This window comes from Syngnathus acus, chromosome 17 (genome assembly GCF_901709675.1).
Source record: "Syngnathus acus chromosome 17, fSynAcu1.2, whole genome shotgun sequence".
NCBI lineage: Eukaryota > Metazoa > Chordata > Actinopteri > Syngnathiformes > Syngnathidae > Syngnathus > Syngnathus acus.
Window position 1 is genome coordinate 2,362,447 of NC_051102.1, and position 21,559 is coordinate 2,384,005.

At 40.8% G+C, this 21,559-nt stretch overlaps 3 protein-coding genes across 7 annotated transcripts; 2 read left to right on the forward strand and 1 right to left on the reverse strand.

Annotated features, from left to right (window-relative positions):
* The first annotated feature begins 77 nt into the window (after nucleotides 1-77).
* On the forward strand, nucleotides 78-2,114 carry LOC119136743 (cytochrome b-c1 complex subunit 6, mitochondrial-like). Of its 2 annotated transcripts, none has more exons than XM_037275450.1 (4): nucleotides 78-235; nucleotides 555-611; nucleotides 1,523-1,684; nucleotides 1,763-2,114. In XM_037275450.1, the coding sequence occupies exons 1-4, from the start codon at nucleotides 188-190 to the stop codon at nucleotides 1,793-1,795; spliced, it is 300 nt and encodes a 99-aa protein (XP_037131345.1). In that variant the 5' UTR covers nucleotides 78-187; the 3' UTR covers nucleotides 1,796-2,114. The 2 variants fall into 2 exon arrangements, with proteins under 2 accessions (XP_037131345.1, XP_037131346.1); XM_037275451.1 differs by having other exon boundaries at nucleotides 585-611.
* pif1 (PIF1 5'-to-3' DNA helicase homolog (S. cerevisiae)) lies at nucleotides 1,854-20,886 on the reverse strand. Of its 4 annotated transcripts, none has more exons than XM_037275362.1 (13): nucleotides 20,805-20,886; nucleotides 7,224-7,784; nucleotides 6,658-6,781; nucleotides 6,351-6,476; nucleotides 5,897-6,050; nucleotides 5,682-5,796; nucleotides 5,367-5,473; nucleotides 5,142-5,281; nucleotides 4,480-4,586; nucleotides 4,279-4,366; nucleotides 3,818-3,963; nucleotides 2,595-2,786; nucleotides 1,854-2,435 (listed from the first exon to the last, which is right to left on the reverse strand). In XM_037275362.1, the coding sequence occupies exons 2-13, from the start codon at nucleotides 7,770-7,772 to the stop codon at nucleotides 2,391-2,393; spliced, it is 1,893 nt and encodes a 630-aa protein (XP_037131257.1). In that variant the 5' UTR covers nucleotides 7,773-7,784; nucleotides 20,805-20,886; the 3' UTR covers nucleotides 1,854-2,390. The 4 variants fall into 4 exon arrangements, with proteins under 4 accessions (XP_037131257.1, XP_037131254.1, XP_037131256.1 ...); XM_037275359.1 differs by lacking the exon at nucleotides 20,805-20,886 and adding an exon at nucleotides 8,183-8,290 and having other exon boundaries at nucleotides 7,224-7,819; XM_037275361.1 differs by lacking the exon at nucleotides 20,805-20,886 and adding an exon at nucleotides 8,079-8,258 and having other exon boundaries at nucleotides 7,224-7,780.
* ptger4c (prostaglandin E receptor 4 (subtype EP4) c) lies at nucleotides 17,798-21,014 on the forward strand. The gene is made up of 2 exons (XM_037275394.1): nucleotides 17,798-18,791; nucleotides 19,562-21,014. The coding sequence occupies exons 1-2, from the start codon at nucleotides 17,943-17,945 to the stop codon at nucleotides 20,138-20,140; spliced, it is 1,428 nt and encodes a 475-aa protein (XP_037131289.1). The 5' UTR covers nucleotides 17,798-17,942; the 3' UTR covers nucleotides 20,141-21,014.
* Nucleotides 21,015-21,559: the final 545 nt, after the last annotated feature.

The following is a 21,559-nucleotide window of genomic DNA, read 5'->3' on the forward strand; positions in this document are numbered from 1 at the left end:
TCAATTGGATAAAAGCAACATCAGTCAATATATACTGACCAATAACGAGGTTTTTCCGGTGAGCCCTTTCCACATTTCCTGTGAGTGACCGACCCTTCTGTCCTCGAGTGACAGTAGCTGCTTAATCAGGCGCTCAAGGTCTAGAGTTTTCTCTGGCACGTTTCTGGACAATTTCAGGGCAGTAGTCATGGTGTTCGAAAGAAAAATGCTCACTAATGGTGACCCCGAAGACGAGGTAAAGAAATAAATTAGAATTTATGCCTGTAGAGTTGCTCCAAATATGGGTTTATGACTCAACCTACATTACACGTTCATTCACAAGGGTGGTGTTAGGTTTAATTGTTCTCACAGCACAAACGTAAATAGATGAAACATTAGACGACAATCTAAATGTGTATATTGTTTATTTTGTTGTAGACTATTATTTTCGGGGCACTGCCAGCTACCCAAATCGCCCTTTTTATTTTTAACATTTTAATGTAATTTGTTTGCTCCTGCTTTAAATGTATCTTACAAATATTCTAATGCATTTCTTAAACACTTTTAATTCCCAGGAGGAGGATGCCCCTGAAGAGGAAGAAGAGGAGGAAGAAGAGGAGGAAGACCTGGTGGTATGTTCTGTTTCATTCATACTATCTTTTTATGTATCACGATGGGACTCTTCTCTACACACAAGCTTCTTTCGTGATTACTACTCACCATTTTAGGATTTTTTTTATTATTCACCGATAAACGCACACAAACATTTTAGGGTATTTTCTAAAAATCACCGTGAGACCCTGAAAAGTCATTTTCTAGAATCATGTCGCATGTGATTATATAGTTGCACATTTTTAGGACTGGAAAAATGCTGCGGTGTCAAAATTTAATCGATCAATCAACAATCAATCGATGATCAAATTAGTACGCAATTACTCACTGTAATAATCAATTAATCATTTACGCCATTGTTTAACTCAGTGGTTCTTAACCTTGTTGGAGGTACCAAACCCCACCAGCATCATGCGCATTCACCAAACCCCTCTTAAGTGATTTTTTTTTTCTTCAAATTCAAGACATGTTTATTACTGGTGCACAAAATGAGCCGTGCATGAACATCACCATGTTCAAAGCAAAAAAAAACAGGGCAATGCATGAACTCAAAACAAATGACATACCTGCAGATCAGTGTGACTTCTGCTGTTGCCTTTGCGAGACCAGTTCAGATATGCGTCATCACGAATTTACACAATAAATCAGGTATGTTCGGACCGCCGCAGTGGAGGCTCTGCCGAACCCCTGAGACCGACTCACCGAACCCCTAGGGTATGATCGAACCCAGGTTAAGAACCATTGGTTTAACTCAAAGACATATGTAAAAAACTGCTTTTAGTTTAGAAAATGATGAAGTTGATCTAAATAATTTGTTGCATTTACGATTGCAAATTATTTTTTTATCCAATCAATCAAATGGGATATCAGGATACTTACAAGTTATCATTGTATTGAATTGTATTCATACACTTTTTTTTGTCCCCTCTAGGACCCCTTAGAAAATATCCGTGCTAAGTGTGCGGAGACAGAACACTGCACACACTATAAGGAGCGTCTGGAGCTCTGCGAGACCCGGGTCAACTCCAAATCCCAAACCACAGAAGAGTGCACAGAAGAGCTCTTTGACTTCCTTCATGCACGTGATCACTGTGTACGTGTGACACACGCAGAGAACATACCGAAATCATTCTGTGTGTCCTAATGTCTCTTATTCACTTTTTCTATGCAGGTAGCCCACAAACTGTTCCACAACGTGAAATGATCTATCCAGCAACCACCTGCATCTGTGTGATCACTGTTGATTGTAACATAAGGAGAAGCATACTTGCAAATTGGTATTCTATATTAATACATATTGTATGACAATCCCACCATGACTTTCCACTATGTACATTGCATATATTGTGTGAGGCTTTTTGTACATAGAGTAAGCCCTGCTTTTACGGAGTCAAGATTTCCGAACTTCATTGTCGTCAGTTCATATAGAAAAAGAACCGGCATTTCTGCTCATGCAGAATTGTGGTTGTGTTTTGTTCCATTTGGACCGGTATGATAAATAAAAATTCTCTTTGGTTACCATTTCACTGCCAGCCACCTTGTTAATTTGCACAGAAAAGAGAGGAGGAGGGGTGAGAATTCTGAATAAAACGAAAATGTTAAGATCTCAGACAAAAAGTTACTAAGTAAAAACTTTATTTGATGGAAAAATCACAATAAATAAAACGTCAAGGTTTCAAAAACATTACACTACTGAACACATGATGGCAGTGTGACTCCAAGTATCTCTGGTGGTGGATTCGGGCAAGTGTATTACGAATTTAATAATGCGAAAACGTGCAGATGGTGCAGAATTATTCTCACCAGATGTTCTCTTTGCTATCAACATAGTCATCAATGGTAGTCTGTGGGCACAGAAATTAAATGAGGGTTTTTTTTCAGTTTAATTTCAATCAAATGTAATTCCTGTGTCTGTTTCAAACATTTAAGTCCCTGTAAAGTGAGCTCATTAACAGTAAATGGAAAAGCTGGGGGGAAAAATAAAAATGACTTTCTTAACCCACCTGCATCATCAACCTCTCCATCCTCAGCTTCTTGTAAAAGCTAAGAACATTTGGGTCTGCTCTGACCACACGGGGATCAAAGTCCATAACCTTCAGACCCTCCAAACTCCGAGCCCGAGACAAAGCCACGTAAGCCTGGCCGCTCTCAAACACACGTGCCAGAGATATTTCCACGCAGTCCAACGTCATCCCCTGAAATGAACGAAAGAAACACTCATTAAGTGGATTTTTAATTCAATTGTCGATTGGGTGGCCCTGTCAACATGTCTTCTTCGGATCACCACTCCCCACTTATCTCATTTCCTCTGAAGGGATACTTGTATGCTTTGCCTTGCTTTCTCTGCTGTAGATTAAACATTGCTGACATGGAGGTAGTGACAAATGAACTCAATTACATTGAGGGTTGTTTCTTTCTCTTTTTTTATTTCATACCAATTGTACTGCAGTCTGAGGCCAGGATATTGGAACGTGCCATTGAGACAGCAGAATGATTTGTGAAGGCTCACTCGTGGGCACACAGAATAGTAATAAGGAAACACTACTACTATTATATACTGTGAAAATATTTGAGGTGGATTGATTGAATTATTGTAGGCAAGGAAATCTGTTCAATTTATAGCACCCTGGACGGGTGAACATTTTTGACGTCAAGGACAAGTCATCCGTTTCTCTTTCCAGACGCTCTTGGATGGCAATGTCTCATTTTTAGCCCATTTTTGGGAAAGGATGCATGAGAAGTTCAAGGCCGAGTTTACAACCCTGAAATCCTGAGGGCGACAACAAACTTTTATGTCCTGTTGTAATCTGCAGTGATTCATCTTTTTGCGACCATTCAGTCAGTGGATCATAACTAGATTCATTTTCATTTGGGATACCGTCACCAGTGATTTTGCACTTGTTACAATTTGGACTCTTTTGACAGGCAGACATGACGTTGGATTCAGATTTATGCCACTGATGTATGAGAAACATCTCGACCTTGAATCAAAGTGATTACGTTCAGGTCAGCAAGGACACTGCAATCAAAACAATCTCTTTGCAGACTGGCTTAGAGACAGGAAAAATGTATATCATTTATTTGGGGGGGGCGGTAAATTAAATCATTTAAGTAGCTGTGCATCAAGGGAGTCGGGAGAAAAGCAAATTGTAAAATTGCACAATCTAATCCATCAAAGGAAAATGAGGTCATTCCTCCATCATCTGTGTATAAACTTGTAGCCCACCTGGCTCTTGTGGATGGAAATGGCCCAGGCTAATTTGAGTGGCAGCTGCTGTCGGCTCAAGTGCGTCCCGCCCCCGTATTTAAACACCCAGCGTTCATGCTTCACCACTTCAGTGACGCCACACAGGAAGCGCACATGTGGGAGTCCTGAAAAAAAAGGATGAATCAGCGTTTTCTCAAATGAACGGTTTAAAACTGTAAGTTGACTCAAAGACTGGCCTAAGAAAAATTTGTGGTTTAGTGCTTTTTAAGTTTTAGAACATTTTCAATGTGTGGGTGGATTTAAAAACTTTTCACACAAATTTTGGGAGAAGTCAGAAAAAAGAAAAAAAAGAATCAGTCACCTTTAACAAAAAAACACAAAAGCGTGAGACGGGGGAAACATTTTCTCAAAGACATTTAGAAGATTACCTTTGAATGTTCTCAGCTAAGCTTGCAATAATAAAATAAATGTGTTCTAACCGTGTATTCCAGGCTCAAACGCCGCCACAACCCCTCGGGCTCCGTTCACCAGACCTCGAGTCACATCCAGGTTCTTTGTCAGCATGACCTAGACGATGAAGACAACCATGACAACATTAAAACAACAACCTGACATGAACTATCCATTATAATTATCGGCTGGCGTGTTGATAATTGAGAGCAAGTCAAATTAATACACACTTGAGCTCCCACTTTAAGATGAAGCAGTCTGCTGACAGGGCTGTGCGCATCTATCATCCTCACCAAGGCCGGGTCGCTGTCTACAGCCTCAAACACTCGCGTTGATCCTGATGAACAAGAAAGCTTATAAATGCTGCTCTAAAAAAGCCAAACTCACCAAACACACACAAAATTTTGCATACAGTGCCTTAAGATACAAGATTAATTACTTGCATGATGATGCTAATAATTCGTATCTCAAATCATCTTTCCATATTGGGATGAATGAATATACCATTAATCTGTTCCAGCAACAACAAAAAATGCGATGTTTTGCTGTTAAAATTAATAGCACACTATATACATGAAAACTAAATAGATTGTAAAGAACTAGAGGTTTTTTTTATCATAATTACGCCATGACCACATAATTAATTAGATGTGTTGATTTGATTGAAGAGTTTGTCCTTAATGACGAGACATCGGGCCGTGAATGGCTTCGATAGTCGTATAATATATAATGTCATTAAGTTAGTGGACTTCAAGGCCAAGTTATGTAGTTTTTATTTAGTTTTACTTCCATGGCATGAGTTTCGAAAGGCATCACGCTTTTGCCAATTTTCAACAAAAAAACATCAAAAAGGTGCGACAGATGTGAGTAAGCGAGAGCAAAGGAGACATACCTGGCAGCTGCTGTAGTTTGTTGTCATTGGTGAGCTCCACATCATCCTTGTGCGTGCACAGTCTGGTTGCTAGGATACCATCCCTGTCGATCTGGCGGTAGGCGCTCTCAACTAATTTATTTGTGACCTCCTCTGTCGCCCTGTGTGAAGTTGATCAAGTCATTCGGCCAAGGATATATTTTCGTATTGGAACCCATTGGGAGAGGGATTCGATTACAAATTTACCTTCCCACCCTTACTGCCTGGAGGAGGGAGATGAAGGTCTGATCTGTTTGTCGCAGCACCTCCGTTAGCTCCAAGTTGACCTGGATGACTTTACGCCAACATCTGGCCTAATGAAGAAAAGTCAGTTTTCATGGGCATGGTGTCATATCAGTGCTTCAAATCAGAAGTCTGTGACATAAACCCTATTTCAAAACTGTTTCATTCGAATTGTATGTGTATTTATACAATTACACACAGCTCCCTTAAAACGTGATGGTGCTTCAGCTAATACATATGGTGCAACTTTCAAACGTCTTAACAACAACATCACTGTACCTGGAAACAAAACTTTGCCTTTTCCTTTCCCTTAGAGATAGGAGGCAGCTGAAAGAAATCGCCAGAAATAATCAGCTGGATACCCCCAAAAGGTTCAGTGGACCTCCTCACTGACCTGTGTGTGCAGATAGAGAGGAAATCTTTTGTGGATTCTAACACATTTTTTTTAAATAGGATATCACACATCATTGTTAATTTAGAGCTATGGATCTTACCTGGCTACAGATTCGAGCTTGTCAAAGAAAGTAGCGTCGACCATGGAGATCTCATCAATGACGAGGTGTTGACAGTTGGTCCAGTGCCGGAGCACCCCGGGCCTCTGAGCCACCTCGATACACTGCTCCAGTGGGGCTGAGCCAGAGCCAATACCTGGATGCACATCAGAAGTGCGGGGGTGGTAGATGAGGTGGGTAAGAGGGGCACAGAAATGGACAACAAATTAGAATGGCAGTGTGAAGACAATTGATTGAAAATAAAGATCTGGGTGGAAGTAAGACACTCCAAAAGGACATTGATTGTCAAACAGTGCAGCTTTTTGTCTAATCCAATAACAGTGCTCTGCCGCCATTTTGTAGCATCTCTAGGCAATGAGGAGCAGTTTTGGTGGCTCTCGCTCACAATTATAACAACAGGATGATGTCATCAGAAAGATGAAACTCGGGCTCTAACCTGCAAAGTTATGTAGTGTTGTTCCTCCAATGTGACATGCAGCCACTCCAGTGCTGGCGGTGGCAAAGGTGCTCTTTGGAGGAAGTGACCCAATTATTCTCTTCAGTAGGAAAGACTTCCCCGTACCTGAATGCATTATGGAATGGATCTTATCAGCAAGTATTTTCATTTCAGGCGAAATACTGGTGTCACTCTGCCTGTGCACATATTCGCACGATGAGAAATTTGAAGTCGTCAATTAACTTAAGAAGCATGTTTGCAGGATATGAGAGGAAGCATGTACATGTAAAGCCGGACTTATTCATACCAGCACTGCCTGTGAAGAAAACGTTCTTTCCACTCAGTACAGCACTGAGGACAGCAGACTGTTCTTTGTTCAGCTTACGAGTAGGAAGGGATAGGATGGGTTTTTTGCTGGGGTTGGCTTTCACCTAAAGTAATCAGAAGAAAAACTGAGCTCACATCTCACCAGCTTAGACAGTAAAAAAAAAACATTAATTCATTGTTGAAAATTTAAGAATAGTGTTTACACGCATGTTCTGACAAGAGGGACATTCTTTTCCGCAAAATGTCCTTCTTGGCCGTGATGCTCATTTGTTGTCTACTGAAAATGAAAACACAATTGCTCCGGTAACTACCAATTTTGGCTCACTTGTTTTCTGAGTTGGACTGGTCATGCGACATTCACAACCCGAGCCAGGGGTAGTATTGGTAATTTGCTTTACAGGGCCATAATCTTCCGAGTCATCATTTGATTGAGTTTTATAAATTCTAACTACTTTTCAAAAATTGTGGCGAGCCTGCAGGGCACATAATGATGGACAATGTCAGCTCTGGCCTCAGGGCACAAGATACTGAAAAACGTGTACTCACGGGGCTAAAGTTACAGTCACTCCTTGGCCTTTTGACTTGTTGTCCCACACCAGTGAGCCTATTAGTGCGGTCCGAAAGGCCTTTGGCTGACACTTTGTTTCGAAGCTCATTGATCTTCTGAATGTCTTTTTGCTGAAGTGGGCTGATGGCCTCAAAGCTGCGGGGCAGGCCAGCTTTGAGCTTCTCCCGCCCGCTCAGAGTTTTGCTGGACAGCCCGGCCTGGTGTTTGATGCTCAGAGTCCTCAGGAAGATGCCAAGCTGGTCAGTGGGGCAGTTGGAGATGAGCACCTGGATGTTTTCAGGGATCAGTTTGACAGTGCACTTTCCATCGCGGGCGAACTTGGTGAACAGTTTGAAGTCCTTCAGCGGATAATTTTGCGGTATTTTCCCATCGTGCACCCGGAGGATGAGCTCCTGGAACTCGTTGCGTCCCAGAAGAACAGAGGCTTTGCGAATAACCTGCCTCCGGGTGGTCTGTCCTGAGGCGTTCAGGTGCTCTGTCGTCACGCAACACTGTAGCTGAGCCCCGCTGTCCTCTCCTCCAGACATTGCAGACACTTTCTTTAAAGAAATAAAACTATATATAAATATATTTTCTGAATACTTGATTATTCGATAGAAGTGCAAAATAATGTTGACCTGGATAAAACGCTGCAACTTCTGAAACGAATATCGCCATGCATTTTAAACGTCCTTTATAATGTTGATCTCATCCTAACCCCTTGTATTTGTTAACAAAATAATATTTTTTCTAAAATGGTTTTCTGTATTTTAGTCATGCACGTACTGTATTCTATTCAACGTTTGTATTTACAAAGGTGTGCACTTTCCCATGTACAAAGTATGTAATCTTACATGACGACGCGGCGGTCGTGCTTCATCCAGGACGTCAATGCAACAACAAAACGTAATGTTAAAAAATACAGTTGTAGATGTGGGTTAAATAAAAAAGGTTTTACCTGCAGGTTGTCCACTCATCCGAGGCTTTCCTCTGCTAAATTCGCGAAACGCCGATTTCAAATTCTCAGCGTGGCGCACTGAGCCAATCAGATATGGGGGGTGTAAGCCAATCAGCGGGAGGTGATTTAAATATATAGCCAATGAAAATGCGAGACGACACCGCGTGACTTGGCCGACCAATTGTTGACGGCACGATTATTACGTCACAAAATCCCCGTGTTTACGGAAATAGCCACAAAAGGTATTTTTTTGTTTTTTTCATTTTGGGATTTTCACGTTGAATCGAATGGACACACATATTCCATTCCAAAGTCAAAAAGCTCATTGAAAATATCTTGGAAACACCACGAAGTGTTATATATATAGTATGTTATAGTTATATTCTCTTTCTTCCTCATTTTTTAACCAAATTAAATGATTCCAACTTCAAATTGCTCAGTAAATCTAACATTATCATTCCAAAAATTATTACCATGAGTCTATAATGACAAAAATATACAACTCTAGCTTAATCAGCGTGTTAGCCATTCCTGGAAAACCTCCATTTACAATTACAATGTTGTACCACCAGTTGGTTTTAAGTTGATGACTGTGTACTGATGGTGCATTTATAGTAAACAGTACACTGTTGAACAATGGGCACTATCACCCAAAACAGCACGTGACATTTCTACCTCTGAATCATAACTTTAATACTCTGCATGTGTTCCAAGTAAGCACCCCCCCCCCCCACACTATCACCCAAAACAGCACGTGACATTTCTACCTCTGACTCATAACTTTAATACTCTGCATGTGTTCCAAGTAAGCAGCCCCCCAGCATCATTAGATGTAAATGTACAAATACAATTTAACAACTGCTTACGAATAGAGATCCTGGAGTTGGCTTTCTTTCTTATTACTTTGTGCTCACACTATCTATTGCAGTCGGCAGCAACATGCATGCAAACACCTTTTCATTATTGCTGAGAGAGTGGGATGGTCTTTATTATTCTAATGACATAGGAGCCATATCTGCACGTTTCACTTTATTTCCACCACTCTAATCATTAGTGGGATATAATATATTCTGGTGCCTCTGTGGCATCAGTGTGAATAATGCTTTTACGTCAGCTTTAACGTCGCATTCGAATCACAATAACGATTCATATGCCAGAATGTTGACCTTGAACGTCTGACAGTATCTTGCAGTTCAATTAGAGCTCCAGCCATAAGAATGTGACTAGCATTTCAATAAAAAAATAAATAAATTACACACACTCCACCCACATGCACATTGACTATTTACACTGCAGCAGATCCTAAAAGGTGGACAATATCATGCCAGTCGGATCGCTAATTACTGTATCTGTACTGTCTCTAAGACAAAAGAAAATAAGAGTCCACCCGGTGCTATACTTTACTAGCCTAAACACTAGCAGAAGCACTAACCTTCATTCCCAACCTAAACTCAGGCATTTTTATCAATTTATTTACAGAAGGCTATTTTCCTCATTTCTTGGTATTTCTCTGGACTGCTACCAGGAAATATATGCGGATGTTAGATTTATTTGTCTAATCAAATTTTAGTCTCTGTGTTGCCATGACAATCTAATCAGCCCAAGACCTTCAGAATCAATAGTGCTGGCCTACGTAACCTAAACCATATGAAAAATGGGACTGGTTTTTTTTTTTTTACTGAATCAGATTTTAAATGAGCACAGCACTGGCCCTTGATGACATCAGCATTTTTCTGTCGTGTGATTGGTGGTAGGTCAGTGCAACTTTGAGTAGCCAAACGTTTGTAGTAATCTGCAAGCATTAACACAATCGCATCTCTGGTGAGTATGGCGCATATCATTAACATTTGTTATGTTTTTGTCTTGTTATTGGATAAATATTGATTCTGTTCCAAATGATACACGTGGCACTGCTGCTTGCTGTTATAAGGTGTTGTTGTAAGAATAAAACCTTTATGAACTGAGGACATCTCGTCTTGAAATAGGAGTTATATCTTCGGTGGTGAAGACGACACACTTCTCAAATGCAATTTAACCTTTATATAACACCATGCTGCCCTCAAGCCAAAAACGTCAGTTTCTTCAGTTTGCTCAGAGGAAGAGGTGACTGGTTGCGCGTAGCTGAGCATGACTCACAATGCACACTTACTGTACAAACTCGCCAACACAATTGCCTCAACATGAAATAAATAAATGGACAGTTTCTTGATTTCGTTTTGTAGATCCTATTTCTAATCACAATGCTAAAATAACCTGACTATAAAGCGTCTTTACATTTTCCAAATTGGTGTTTCTTGACTGAAGTCTCAAAACAGCATTTGCATATTCAACTCATTGGCGCTTGGCCTCGCTAGTGTCATTTGTGTGCACAAAAAAAACCTTGCTTGCAAGCCAAACGTCTTACAAGCAGTCTAAATTGGGTTCATCCGAAACAGCACCCAGAAGATGTAACAATGTCGGCAGAAATATCAGCTCATAACTTCCAGAGTATAATAAAAGGTCGCCTGACTCACCATCAGTGACACTGGAGAAAGAAGCATCAACCTAATTGCACCTTTATGCTATTTCGTTGAAGGGGAGCAAATGATTTGGTAGACCATCATAGCATGAGGAATGAGATGCTAAGTTACCACCCCAAAAGAGAAACCTATTATACTGCATTGACGACAACATGAGTTGAATAAGCTTTGGAAGACACCTAAGTAGATACAATGAAAGTGAGTCAGGCTGCTATTGAGGCTTCGTATGTGTGTAGGAGGAGAGAAAAGCCATGAGACACTGCTGGATCAACAAGCAGCTTTTCACAAGAAATAAGAAGATGGCAAGAGAGAGACTATTCAGCTCTATTTCATTTCAGATTTGGAAAGGTAGTGACGTGTCATGTACATATGCATTGACCTTCTAAATATTTTACTTGATTAGGGAGTCTGCTAGACGAACATGACTTTAATGTCATATTTTCTCCATTTTAGTGAGGTACACCAAGAAATGGCAAGGAGAATGAATCACAATTCCAACAGGCTTTACGGACTCGACTCATAAAAATCAAATATTGAAAAGGGGTTCTAAAAAATTCAGATGTTTGAGAGACCATCTGACACATGCTTTGTGTGTATTAGGCTAGCATTGCATGCACCATTATAAACAATGTGCTACTCAGTCTCCACACAACATTAAAATGAATGTTATTATGCCGTTGTGGTTCCATTTGTTCTTATAAACATGAGCTGTCATCCACAAGTCAAGTCTTGCATTGTGACATTTTCATGTAAAACGCTCCATCAGCTGAAATAATAAGCCCTAAGCTCTCAAAAAATTTATATTTAATATGTGAGATGCCACTCCAAATCAGTATGAGCAGACAGAATGACAAAGCAGCAGTCTGCCTGTCATTTTATGTTTTTATTCACATCAGTTCATTAGTTAATTAGTTGCCTCATGGCAGTTCACAGCTCTGCAGACTCACTCGGTTTAGCAAGGGAAAATACTCTTCATTACACAATCCAATTAGGAAGTGACTTTCATACCCTCACAAACTCATGAACTGTGTCTTTAAGTCTAGGAAGAAACTAACGTCACACTGGTAAACAAACCATTCTGTCATGTAATTTTGGCAAGGCCAGGCCGGAGTGGGCCGTATGGACATTCTGTTAAATGGGCCGTTAGAGGGCGCTATTTTAGTTTGTTTCAAAATCAGCAAATAAAGGGGTTTTGATAGCCCCAACCCCAGGTCCAGTGTGACTAACCTCGATCTTAACATTATCTCTCTTGTATATGGTGAGGCAACATTCACATATAATGATTTGGTGTGGCTTTTTGTAGGATAGTTTTTAATATGCTAAAATATTATTGTTGAACATTCTAGACCAGAGGACATGCAAAAGAAAACGGTGCTACAGGGAAGGTATTCTCTCCTCCTACATGTGTTCTCATACAAGTCTTTCGGGCTAGGTGATTTTTATTTTATGGCCCGATGTTGGTCATGGGTGGATCTTTTACTGCCGACCTCCCACACAGTTTCACCCTCATCAGGATTCAAGTTTAAACCCTCCGTGCATTAACGTGTCTTGTCTTGCCATTAAGCAGTTTGCTCCTTCTTGCGTAAAATAACTTTTCATTAGACCCAGTGAAATATGATGTGCCTTTGCCACCTACTCTTCATGAAGTGCAATCCTATATGCATCCCACTCTTTTTAAATTTTTATTCATGCCATTCAGTCTCGTAGCAGCCATCCAGGGCATAATGTGATTTATTCCTCTCGCTAGCTCGAAATTCAACAAATTTGGATTGTGTCTAACTAATCCTGGAAGAGAAACAAGTGGGCAACACAATAGCATACAGTAATTCAGCATAGGTGACTAATATTATTTGAGGATCCCACCAAGGGAAAGAAGATGACATTATTACTTCTTAGTGTCATATTAATATTACATATGGGGAATAAGCTGCTGCTGACTGTCTTTAATTTAACACAAGACCCACTGACTAATTCGCCTTTATTAAGACTTCCTTTATATGGGCTCCACAATTAAGTGTTTTGTAGTGCTCTACACTCCTTAATTGCCAACATACAAAAACACACATTAAAGCAATGATGTCATAATTTTGACATTAAAGTAAAACTAATTAGCCTATATAGGAAACAATAAGGAAACAATTTGTTGTTGCCTCGACCACTAGTAATATAGTTTGTGGTGCCAGCACAAAACGGTTTAAATGTTATCTAGAGAAAAAAGAATATTTGCAAACATTGTGTAATTATGAAGAAATTCAACTCCCAGGCACCCTCAGGCTATTTCTTCTGCACAAACTAATAAGTCAGTGGTTCTCATTGTTTTGGTTCCGCAGGCCCTTTGCAGATTATTTATTTGTGTTCAACTTTAACAAGGGAAGAAAGTTATATGACGTGAATCGAACATTATTCTCATAATATTTGTCATGTCTCGTCCCCAGTTTTGTTGTGTGTAGATTGTCATCGTCTCTGTGTGTCTGTGTGCTCGCCCCTCCCTTCCTGTGTGCCCATGATTAGTGTAATCATACTCACCTGCCTCTTGTTACCTGTGTTGTATTTAAGTTCTGTTTGTGTGTCACTCCTCGTCGGAGCATTGTCGACGATGCATGTGTCACTGTCACGAGGTTTGTTTGGTTCCTGTCTTTTTGTTCCACGTCTTGTTCGGTCAGTCCTGTTAGTTAAGTCACGTCAGTTTGCCGAGTCTGTCTTTTGAGTTCCTGCAATAAACCCTGGTCCAAGCTGCACTTGGTCGCCCTGCTCCATTTCCACTGCGATTCGTGACAATATTAAGCTTTCAAAATTCTCTAAATTGGACTGGCTGGTTTCGGGTTAGGATTCAGCGCGCAGGCTTGCTAGCATGACAAACATAACCCAGCTCCACAATTTGGACAAATTGAGCAAAATGTAATAACTCATTTATTACCTTGGTCCCCATATGTGAGTCTTGTATGTACTTTATTACACGAGAAAATATTTTTTATAGAATTTATTTTTAATTTTTTTTGCAAACCCTAAATGGTCTCTGGTGTCCCTGGGCTTGAGCACATAATTTGATAACCATATGATTATGAGAATGTAAAAAAAAAAAAATCTTATTTTAGTATTATTTAGTCATTACCACAGTAAAAATGTGAACACATTCGACCTCGACATCATGTTCCAAAGGGGCACAGTATACCCTCTTAGTTGTATGACCACATTGGAAATAAATGATGTCCATAATGATATTTGAGACAGCGAACGTCGCATCTGATCTTCGAAATCTCATTCACACAGATTGGCTGTGTTGGCATCAATGTGGTTCATTTACTCTGCGCTTTACATGATAGAAACGTCTAATATCCTGCAGCTGCATGGCACACAACTGCGAAAATGCAGTATAGAGACTCGTATTCTAAAATTAATGCCTTTTTCCCTGAGGCACGTATACAATCGTGCAGATTAACTGACAACTCTGCTCTAAGTAGCCAGCATAAGACTGATCGCAAAACGAGATGTCTTGCAGGCTTTCAGAAGAAATTGGTGACATTAGTGGGGAAACAAAAGGTTTGCAGAGGATGAAAAGACAGCGTCAGATGAATGAGATGGGAGGGGGGGGAGATGGTAAATGAGCCTCCACTCGTGGTAAAGAGCTTGGCAGACTGCGGTAGAAGGAGCAGGATGATTACGGTGTCAACTCTAGGAAGGCAACATATAAAAATCACTAGATGATGACGTCATCGCGCTAGTGGGTTATTCGACGACGTCAGAGTTTTTCAGCATCACCAGCGAATTCAAGACACCCACATTGAGCTGTGACACATCTAATCTAATCAGCCAGCCAGCCCCAGATAATAAATTTGACTTGCTGTTTGATAATTGGAGTCATATTATGACATCTGACCTGCATGATCCAAGTAGTAAGCCTTACAAACTGAGACCAATTGAGAACAATGAATGAATAAATAAACATTTGTAAACCTTCAGGCTGTGGTGTAAAAACCACTGAGCTACGGGTAAGTGCATAATTTAATATATTGAAATTATTTTTACATGTATGTTAGTGTGACATTTAAGTAATTACTGAATTCGTTTTTCCATAACTCTTGCCTGTTATTGTACTAAATCAAATCTGGATGTCAGATGTGTGTGTCTTTGACATTTTGCTTATGTTAACTATCTGTAAAGCTTTTTGTTTTGTGTTTTTTTTAGGTTATAACAATTACTTGTATGTAATGTGTGAATTATAATAATATTAATTGCATCACGTCAACTTCCTGCTAAATATAAAAGCCTTGTGACAATTTGATTACAAACCTGTCACATGCCACACGGCAAATTACTAGTTTGCTAATTGTAATTAGATGTGCGCATATAATCCAAATATGCTCACTACGGACTGTTTTTGCTTTTAATATCTGCCCCTCCCCACCCTTTGCAAAGACGACATGTTGAATGTGTGTAAGAGGAGCTTGGGAAAGATTATCGCCATTACAGTTGCTTCTTAATTATGCACTCTAAGATGACATTGAAGCCAAATTTGATTGGGAAACCCTATGGACGTTCATGCACGTAAGACCAAGCTTTCCTCATTAGGTCTTTGCTGAGGTTGGACGTGAATCCCTCAGATGTATGAGCAGAAAGAGATAGCGAGAGAGACTTAATTGTTTATATGTGGCCACCAGCGCTACTGATGCCTCTGCGTTATTAGAGCAGAGTGGGCAGACACAAATTCACAAACACTCCATGGAGGGATTCTCTCGACCCCGTCTTCCTCCGTCATTGCTGAGTAGGAATCCACTTAGGCAGACAGAGATGGAGAGCCTTCGCCAGCGCCACCGTCCACCACAGACAGATCCTTCCTCCATTTCATATGACAAATTCTTTCATTTCTACACATTTGATTGCGATTTTCACAGGTCTTTAACTCCCAGGTGTGTGTTTGTGTTTGTGTGCGTGCTCTATTTCTATGTCCAGGCGCAGTGTAAATTGAACACACGAGAGATGTGGCAATTTCATATCTGGCACAGGTTTCACAAGTCCATAAGAGCATTGATACGTTTCTTCTGACACAACCATAAGGGGTTTAGGACTTTTTCAATATACGAGTGGTTGTACCGCGAGACACCAGAATGAGCAGTACAGTGTGCATTGAAGGACAAAGCATGGCAAAAATTGTTTTAGCAATTGTAATTGGCTTTGATATTCTAATTACTGTTTGTTTTTATCAGGTATAATATTAAAGAATGGAACAATATATACATACATGCAATACACTGACCCCTTGTGGCCAAGGCGTGCACCACAGAAGCAACACATAAACCTCTCTGACATGTGGAAATAGTCTTTAATTTGTGTGTATAACAATTGTTACATTAAAGTGGAATTTATTCTGTGCTTACCATTACCGTAATGAAAATTGCTTCCGGATGATTACATTATGGAGAAATTGCACCAGACGTGCATGTGTCCTTGTATTGTGGCCTTTTAAGGCATTGCATAAAAAGTCTAGGAAAAGATGATGATGAAAATTGCAAATATGTGCATTTATGTGTATGCCGCCACAAATGCAGCCAAGTCTCATTACCAAAATGAACAATTCATCGGAAGATGAGACTAATCATTAAAGTAAAATATATAAAAAAGTGTCATTTAAAAAAAAAATTTTTCAAAAGATGTGTACTCAGGCAGAATACAAGATGTCACTACACTAATGTCAATATTTTTAGCTGCCCAGGAAGGAAGTGAATACATAATCTTAATGGATGTGCAATCACAAGTTCAATAAATGCTAAACAAATACAGTTTGCTCATTCTTCACTAATGTTAATCACTATGGCAACAGATAGTTTAAGTGGGGGATGGAGCACTGAAATAAGACATACGCCCAACCACCCATTTGCCATTATTCTCTTTGCATGATCTCAAAGGGGACACAATATAAGAGTCCAAGCCTCATTTCCCTGATGTAGTGCGCCTGATGCTGTGTTACACTCACTCATTAACTGCATCCAGTCCTCATGTTACAGCAATGGACACACAGAGAAAGAGTACACCCTGGCTAGTTAGGTTGGCCAACAGGGAAGCATCACAGTTTTAATGATCAAACGGTATATAAGATAGAAGAGCTTTTATATACATGTATACACATTTAGTTTTAAATTATTTAGTCTTTCCAAAGGATTTCAATTGAAACCAATATTCAGTTCTTCAAAACATTAAAAAAAAGTCATGAACATTTAATGATGACAAATGGTTTTTAGACCGAGACAGCATTTGGCGCTGGCCTTGGTGCTGCCAGACATTCCTCCCAGGCCTTTTGGAAAGCAAAATTGGGTTTTATCCATGAGTAATTAAGTGACTTGCCTGTATGACTCACAATCCTCCGTTTATGATGATACAACCCCATCAAATCAATAATCAGGGGTTGCTTTGAGAATAATTGTCAATTTGTTTTGTGTATGTGAAGCCCTTTGAGACTGCTTGTGATTTAGGGCTATATAAATAAACTTGACTTGACTTGAATAAAACGCTGGTATAAAATAAAATAATTGACAGGATTTTCTTTTATAATTAGAGCTGACTTAATTTATTTCACAATGCAGAAAACTTACACAGGTGTCAAATGTGATCTAATAACCTTTAATGTTATGGTTAAATTCTATCAATAATAAATAAAGATATTCAATGATATGAAGAAACTGATCATCTATCAATATCTCAATTAGGAAATGTAAATTTCACTATACAACACTTATTTTCTCTAAATCTCTACACTCAAATCTACAACATTCCAAGAAAATCACAATTTCCCCTCAGAGCAGAACAACCTTGATAGCTGCTCGTGTGTCTATTCCAATGTTGTGGTCAATACACGCCCCCCCCCCCCCCCCCCCATGTGTTTATTGTTGTAATTTATCCTCATTGAGTGAACAATACAAGCCATGGCTCCCCCTTGTGATAAATGGTTTGCGCCTAATGATTTGACTCTGTTTGTAGAAATGAGATCCACGGGGAACGGGTGGCGCTCGCATGCAGGCAGCCCACACGCACGTCAGTCCTGACATCAGCACTGAGCTTAAATACCCGCACAGAACTGGAGCGTGTGCGCAAACAAGCGCACCCCCATGCGGGATCAAAACACTTGAAGTGAGCAGCAAGTCGCAACAGGTGCTCTTTTCTGGATTTGTTTCAATTATTTGTGGGATGACATGCTGCAAGTACAAAAGTAACAACTGTTTAGCTTTTTGTTCGTTGTTGTTTTCTAAATGATGATCAACGACACCATAGCGTTGGACACGAACGGTTCGGAGCCGGCTTTCTCCCTGGGTCACAACCACAGCGCGTTCCCCACGCTGAAACTCGAATCCCGGTCGCTGGTCCCCTCGGCCACCATGTTCGCCGTGGGCGTCCTGGGGAACGTGATCGCCATCGTGGTGCTGTGCGTCTCCAAGAAGGAGCAGAAAGAGACTACCTTCTACACGCTGGTGTGCGGCATGGCCATCACGGACCTTCTGGGGACGTGCTTCACCAGCCCGGTGGTGATTGCCACCTACGTGGCAAACCGGTGGCCCGGTGGAACGCTTCTGTGTCACTTCTTCTCCTTCTCCATGCTCTTCTTTGGCTCGGCCGGCATGTCCATCCTGTGCGCCATGGCCGTGGAGAGATACCTGGCCATAAATCACGCCTACTTCTACTCGCAGCACATAGACAGGACCATGGCGCGCTTCGCCCTCCTCATAGTCTACCTGGCCAACATGGTCCTGTGCGTCATGCCCAGTTTCGGCTTCGGTCGGCATGTTACACACTTCCCGGGAACTTGGTGCTTCCTAGACTGGAGGGCGATGGATCCACTGGGTGCCTGCTATTCGTTCCTCTACGGCGGGGTGATGCTGCTGCTCATCGCCGTCACTGTGCTGTGCAACCTGGCCGTGTGCAAATCTCTGGTGGGCATGAGCCAAAGGACCGGGATAGTCCGGGCCGAGGTGTGCGAGCAGGGCGGCTCAAGAAGACGCTTCCCCCGGCTGCAGTCGGTGTCCTCGGCAGCGGAGATCCAAATGTTCTGGCTGCTCGTTTTCATGACTAGCGTTTTCCTGGTGTGCTCCATTCCTCTCGTGGTAAGAAGCAGCGCATTTCAAAAAAATATTTAACAATTTACTTTTCAGAAAAGTAGCACGTGGGAGTCTGTAGCAGTGTATCTGATCCTTGGTCACCCATTTTGCATTATAAAAAGAGTAAGAATTATTTTAATAATAATTAATTTGTATCATAGTTATTATTATTATTATTATTATTATTAGAGTGTCCACTTACAGACGCTCTAATAATAATGATAAGAAGAAGAATAAAATTATTATTATTATTTTTACTCATTTATATTCAATACAATTTAACGATGTGACTTGACACAAGGGAAACACTTCTTTGATTGAAATTAGTTCCCCTCAATTATTAACTTTCATACTAGTGAAGACAAAAAAACAGCTTTTGCTGCCAGCTAAATTTTGACAGGATAACCAAGACTGACCTGACAACAAAGTCCATGCAAATCAATACAGCAAACTGGATTTTATAGGCATTCTTGCTGGGATGTTTCAAGGGTCTCCACTACATGGGACAGATTTGCTTTGCTCTAATGTGTGACTAGTATGTCACATTTAAAAAGACTCAAAAGTAGCCACTTTGATTGGCCATGATTGAAGTCATTTGTGACCACTCCCATAGCCATGCAGGCTTCCCTCTCGCAGATCCACCGGCCTGCACTTGTCTGCGAAATTACCAACATCGGATCCAACCCACCGCCACGTGCCATTTTCAGAACAGCTTAAGATGCTATATAGCTGTATTTGTGTACCTTGCTTAAGCTGTATTTCTTTCCATGTCTCAGGTGCGAATCTTTGTGAATCAGCTTTATGACCCTGCTTATATATCCGCCGGAGGGAAGCCTGACTACCGAAGCGATCTGCTGGCCATTCGCTTCGCCTCCTTCAACCCCATTTTGGACCCGTGGGTGTACATCCTGTGCCGAAAGAACCTGCTTCTGAAGGGCTGCCGGAAGCTGAAGCTAGCAATGACCCGTGTGAAAGAGAGCAGCGGAGACCACATGGGCTGGGTCGGGCAGGACTCCCCTCCATCTTTCAACACACACGACACTAGCTACGCATCCATACGCCGGAAAGACGTGGGGCGGCAAGTGGCTGCCAAGGACACGCCATCATTCACCAACTTCGCCATGAGACACGCGTGGGACTACGACACAGCTCGGGTCAATTTCCACCCGTTCAGCGTGGAAGCGAGCGCTGTGCCCGAAGGCGAACATGAAGCAGAGGAGGATGCAAAACAGCAGCAGGGGGACTCAGTGAAGGCCTCACCGGGACAGCCCGCTTCTACGCATGTCAGGACAGGCGAGATGGTCACGTGCATGTTTAGCACCCCGAGCTCCTGTCAGTCAGAGAAATGCCTCTAATGCAATGTTTCCTGACTTTTATTGAGCCAAAGCATATATTTTATATTTGAAAAATGTCATGACACGCACAGAACATCAGATGAAAGACCAACATTTTAAAGCTTAAAATTAATAATTAAACTTGCTGAACATAGGTTTGGGGAATAAAGTATGGGAAAAGATGATTATTTATAAATATTTATTATATACATTTTTCATAATGGCATGTTAATTATGAATAATTTTGACAACTTCACAGATAAACATGAGAGCAGAAAACTACCAAGAAAACACTTTAATTCCATTCCAGTACACGAAGGGGCTCTTCTATCCTTCAGGGTTAGTCTCACTCGGAAATCTGGACAATGTGAAAAATGTGGGTTAGAAAAAACTGCTGCCAATTTCCAAGTAAGGAAATGTGTACAAATAATTATTTTTATACCCAATGGGTACAAACTAAAGTTAACGTACTGTATCAATTTATGTGACTCATTTGTGTATTAACACAATGCATGATGGTGTCAAGATGTACTTTTAAAACGACATGCTGCAAATCTTCTCTGTGCCATAGAAAGGTGATGCAGGGAGGGACAACTGAATGTATACAATTGGTCAAAGTCTTGTTACCTTTGTTTTTATGCAACTTGCAGTGTTTTGATAAATTCTAAAAGAAAAAAAAACTTACTTTTACGACGTGGTGCTTGTTGAACGTGTGCGAAGAATTAAAACAACACTGACCAGCGTACGGACGCTTCTCAGCCTGTCTTGATGTTCCCGTTCAGCCAGCAGGTGGTGCTACAACACAAAAACACGAGTGACTCAGAGCACGTTACAAAAAGAATTCATGAAATGTGCGTAAGACGTTATGAATGTAAATTAAACATGTGCAAATTACTATAAAACTTTGCAGTGAGTCAAAACACAACTTAATCACAATCTTTTGAGTGACAAAATCAGCTAGCCTACACTACGGGAGATTTGTTGTTGCAATGTACTTAATGCAGACAATCCGAGGTGTGCTGTGTTCTCTGTACGTCGTACATTCTGTTAAAATGTGTGCATATTATGAAGTTATTATTCCATTGCGACCGTTGGTGAAGGTGCATTGTTTCTTCTATAGGTTTACTATTTAAAACAGTTCAGACAGGGAAGATTATCCCTGTTTTACATGTTTCAGCTACTTCCTGTACTCTTCCTCGGAAGCGTCACAAGATGGGAAAGTGACGTGTCTTGTAGGCTGCTATTTCTTGGTTTGGTCAGACAGCAAGAGGAAGTCGCCAGGACGGCATCCCATGTATGTGATAGAGTGTATGTCCCATTTTATGCTCCTCAGACCTTTTGGCTGTCATTTCACTAAATGGCCAGGAGATGGCGACAGCGTGACGCCTGAAGATGATGTATTGTTCTGCAATGATAGCCAGGTGTCGATTTGCTTTCAAT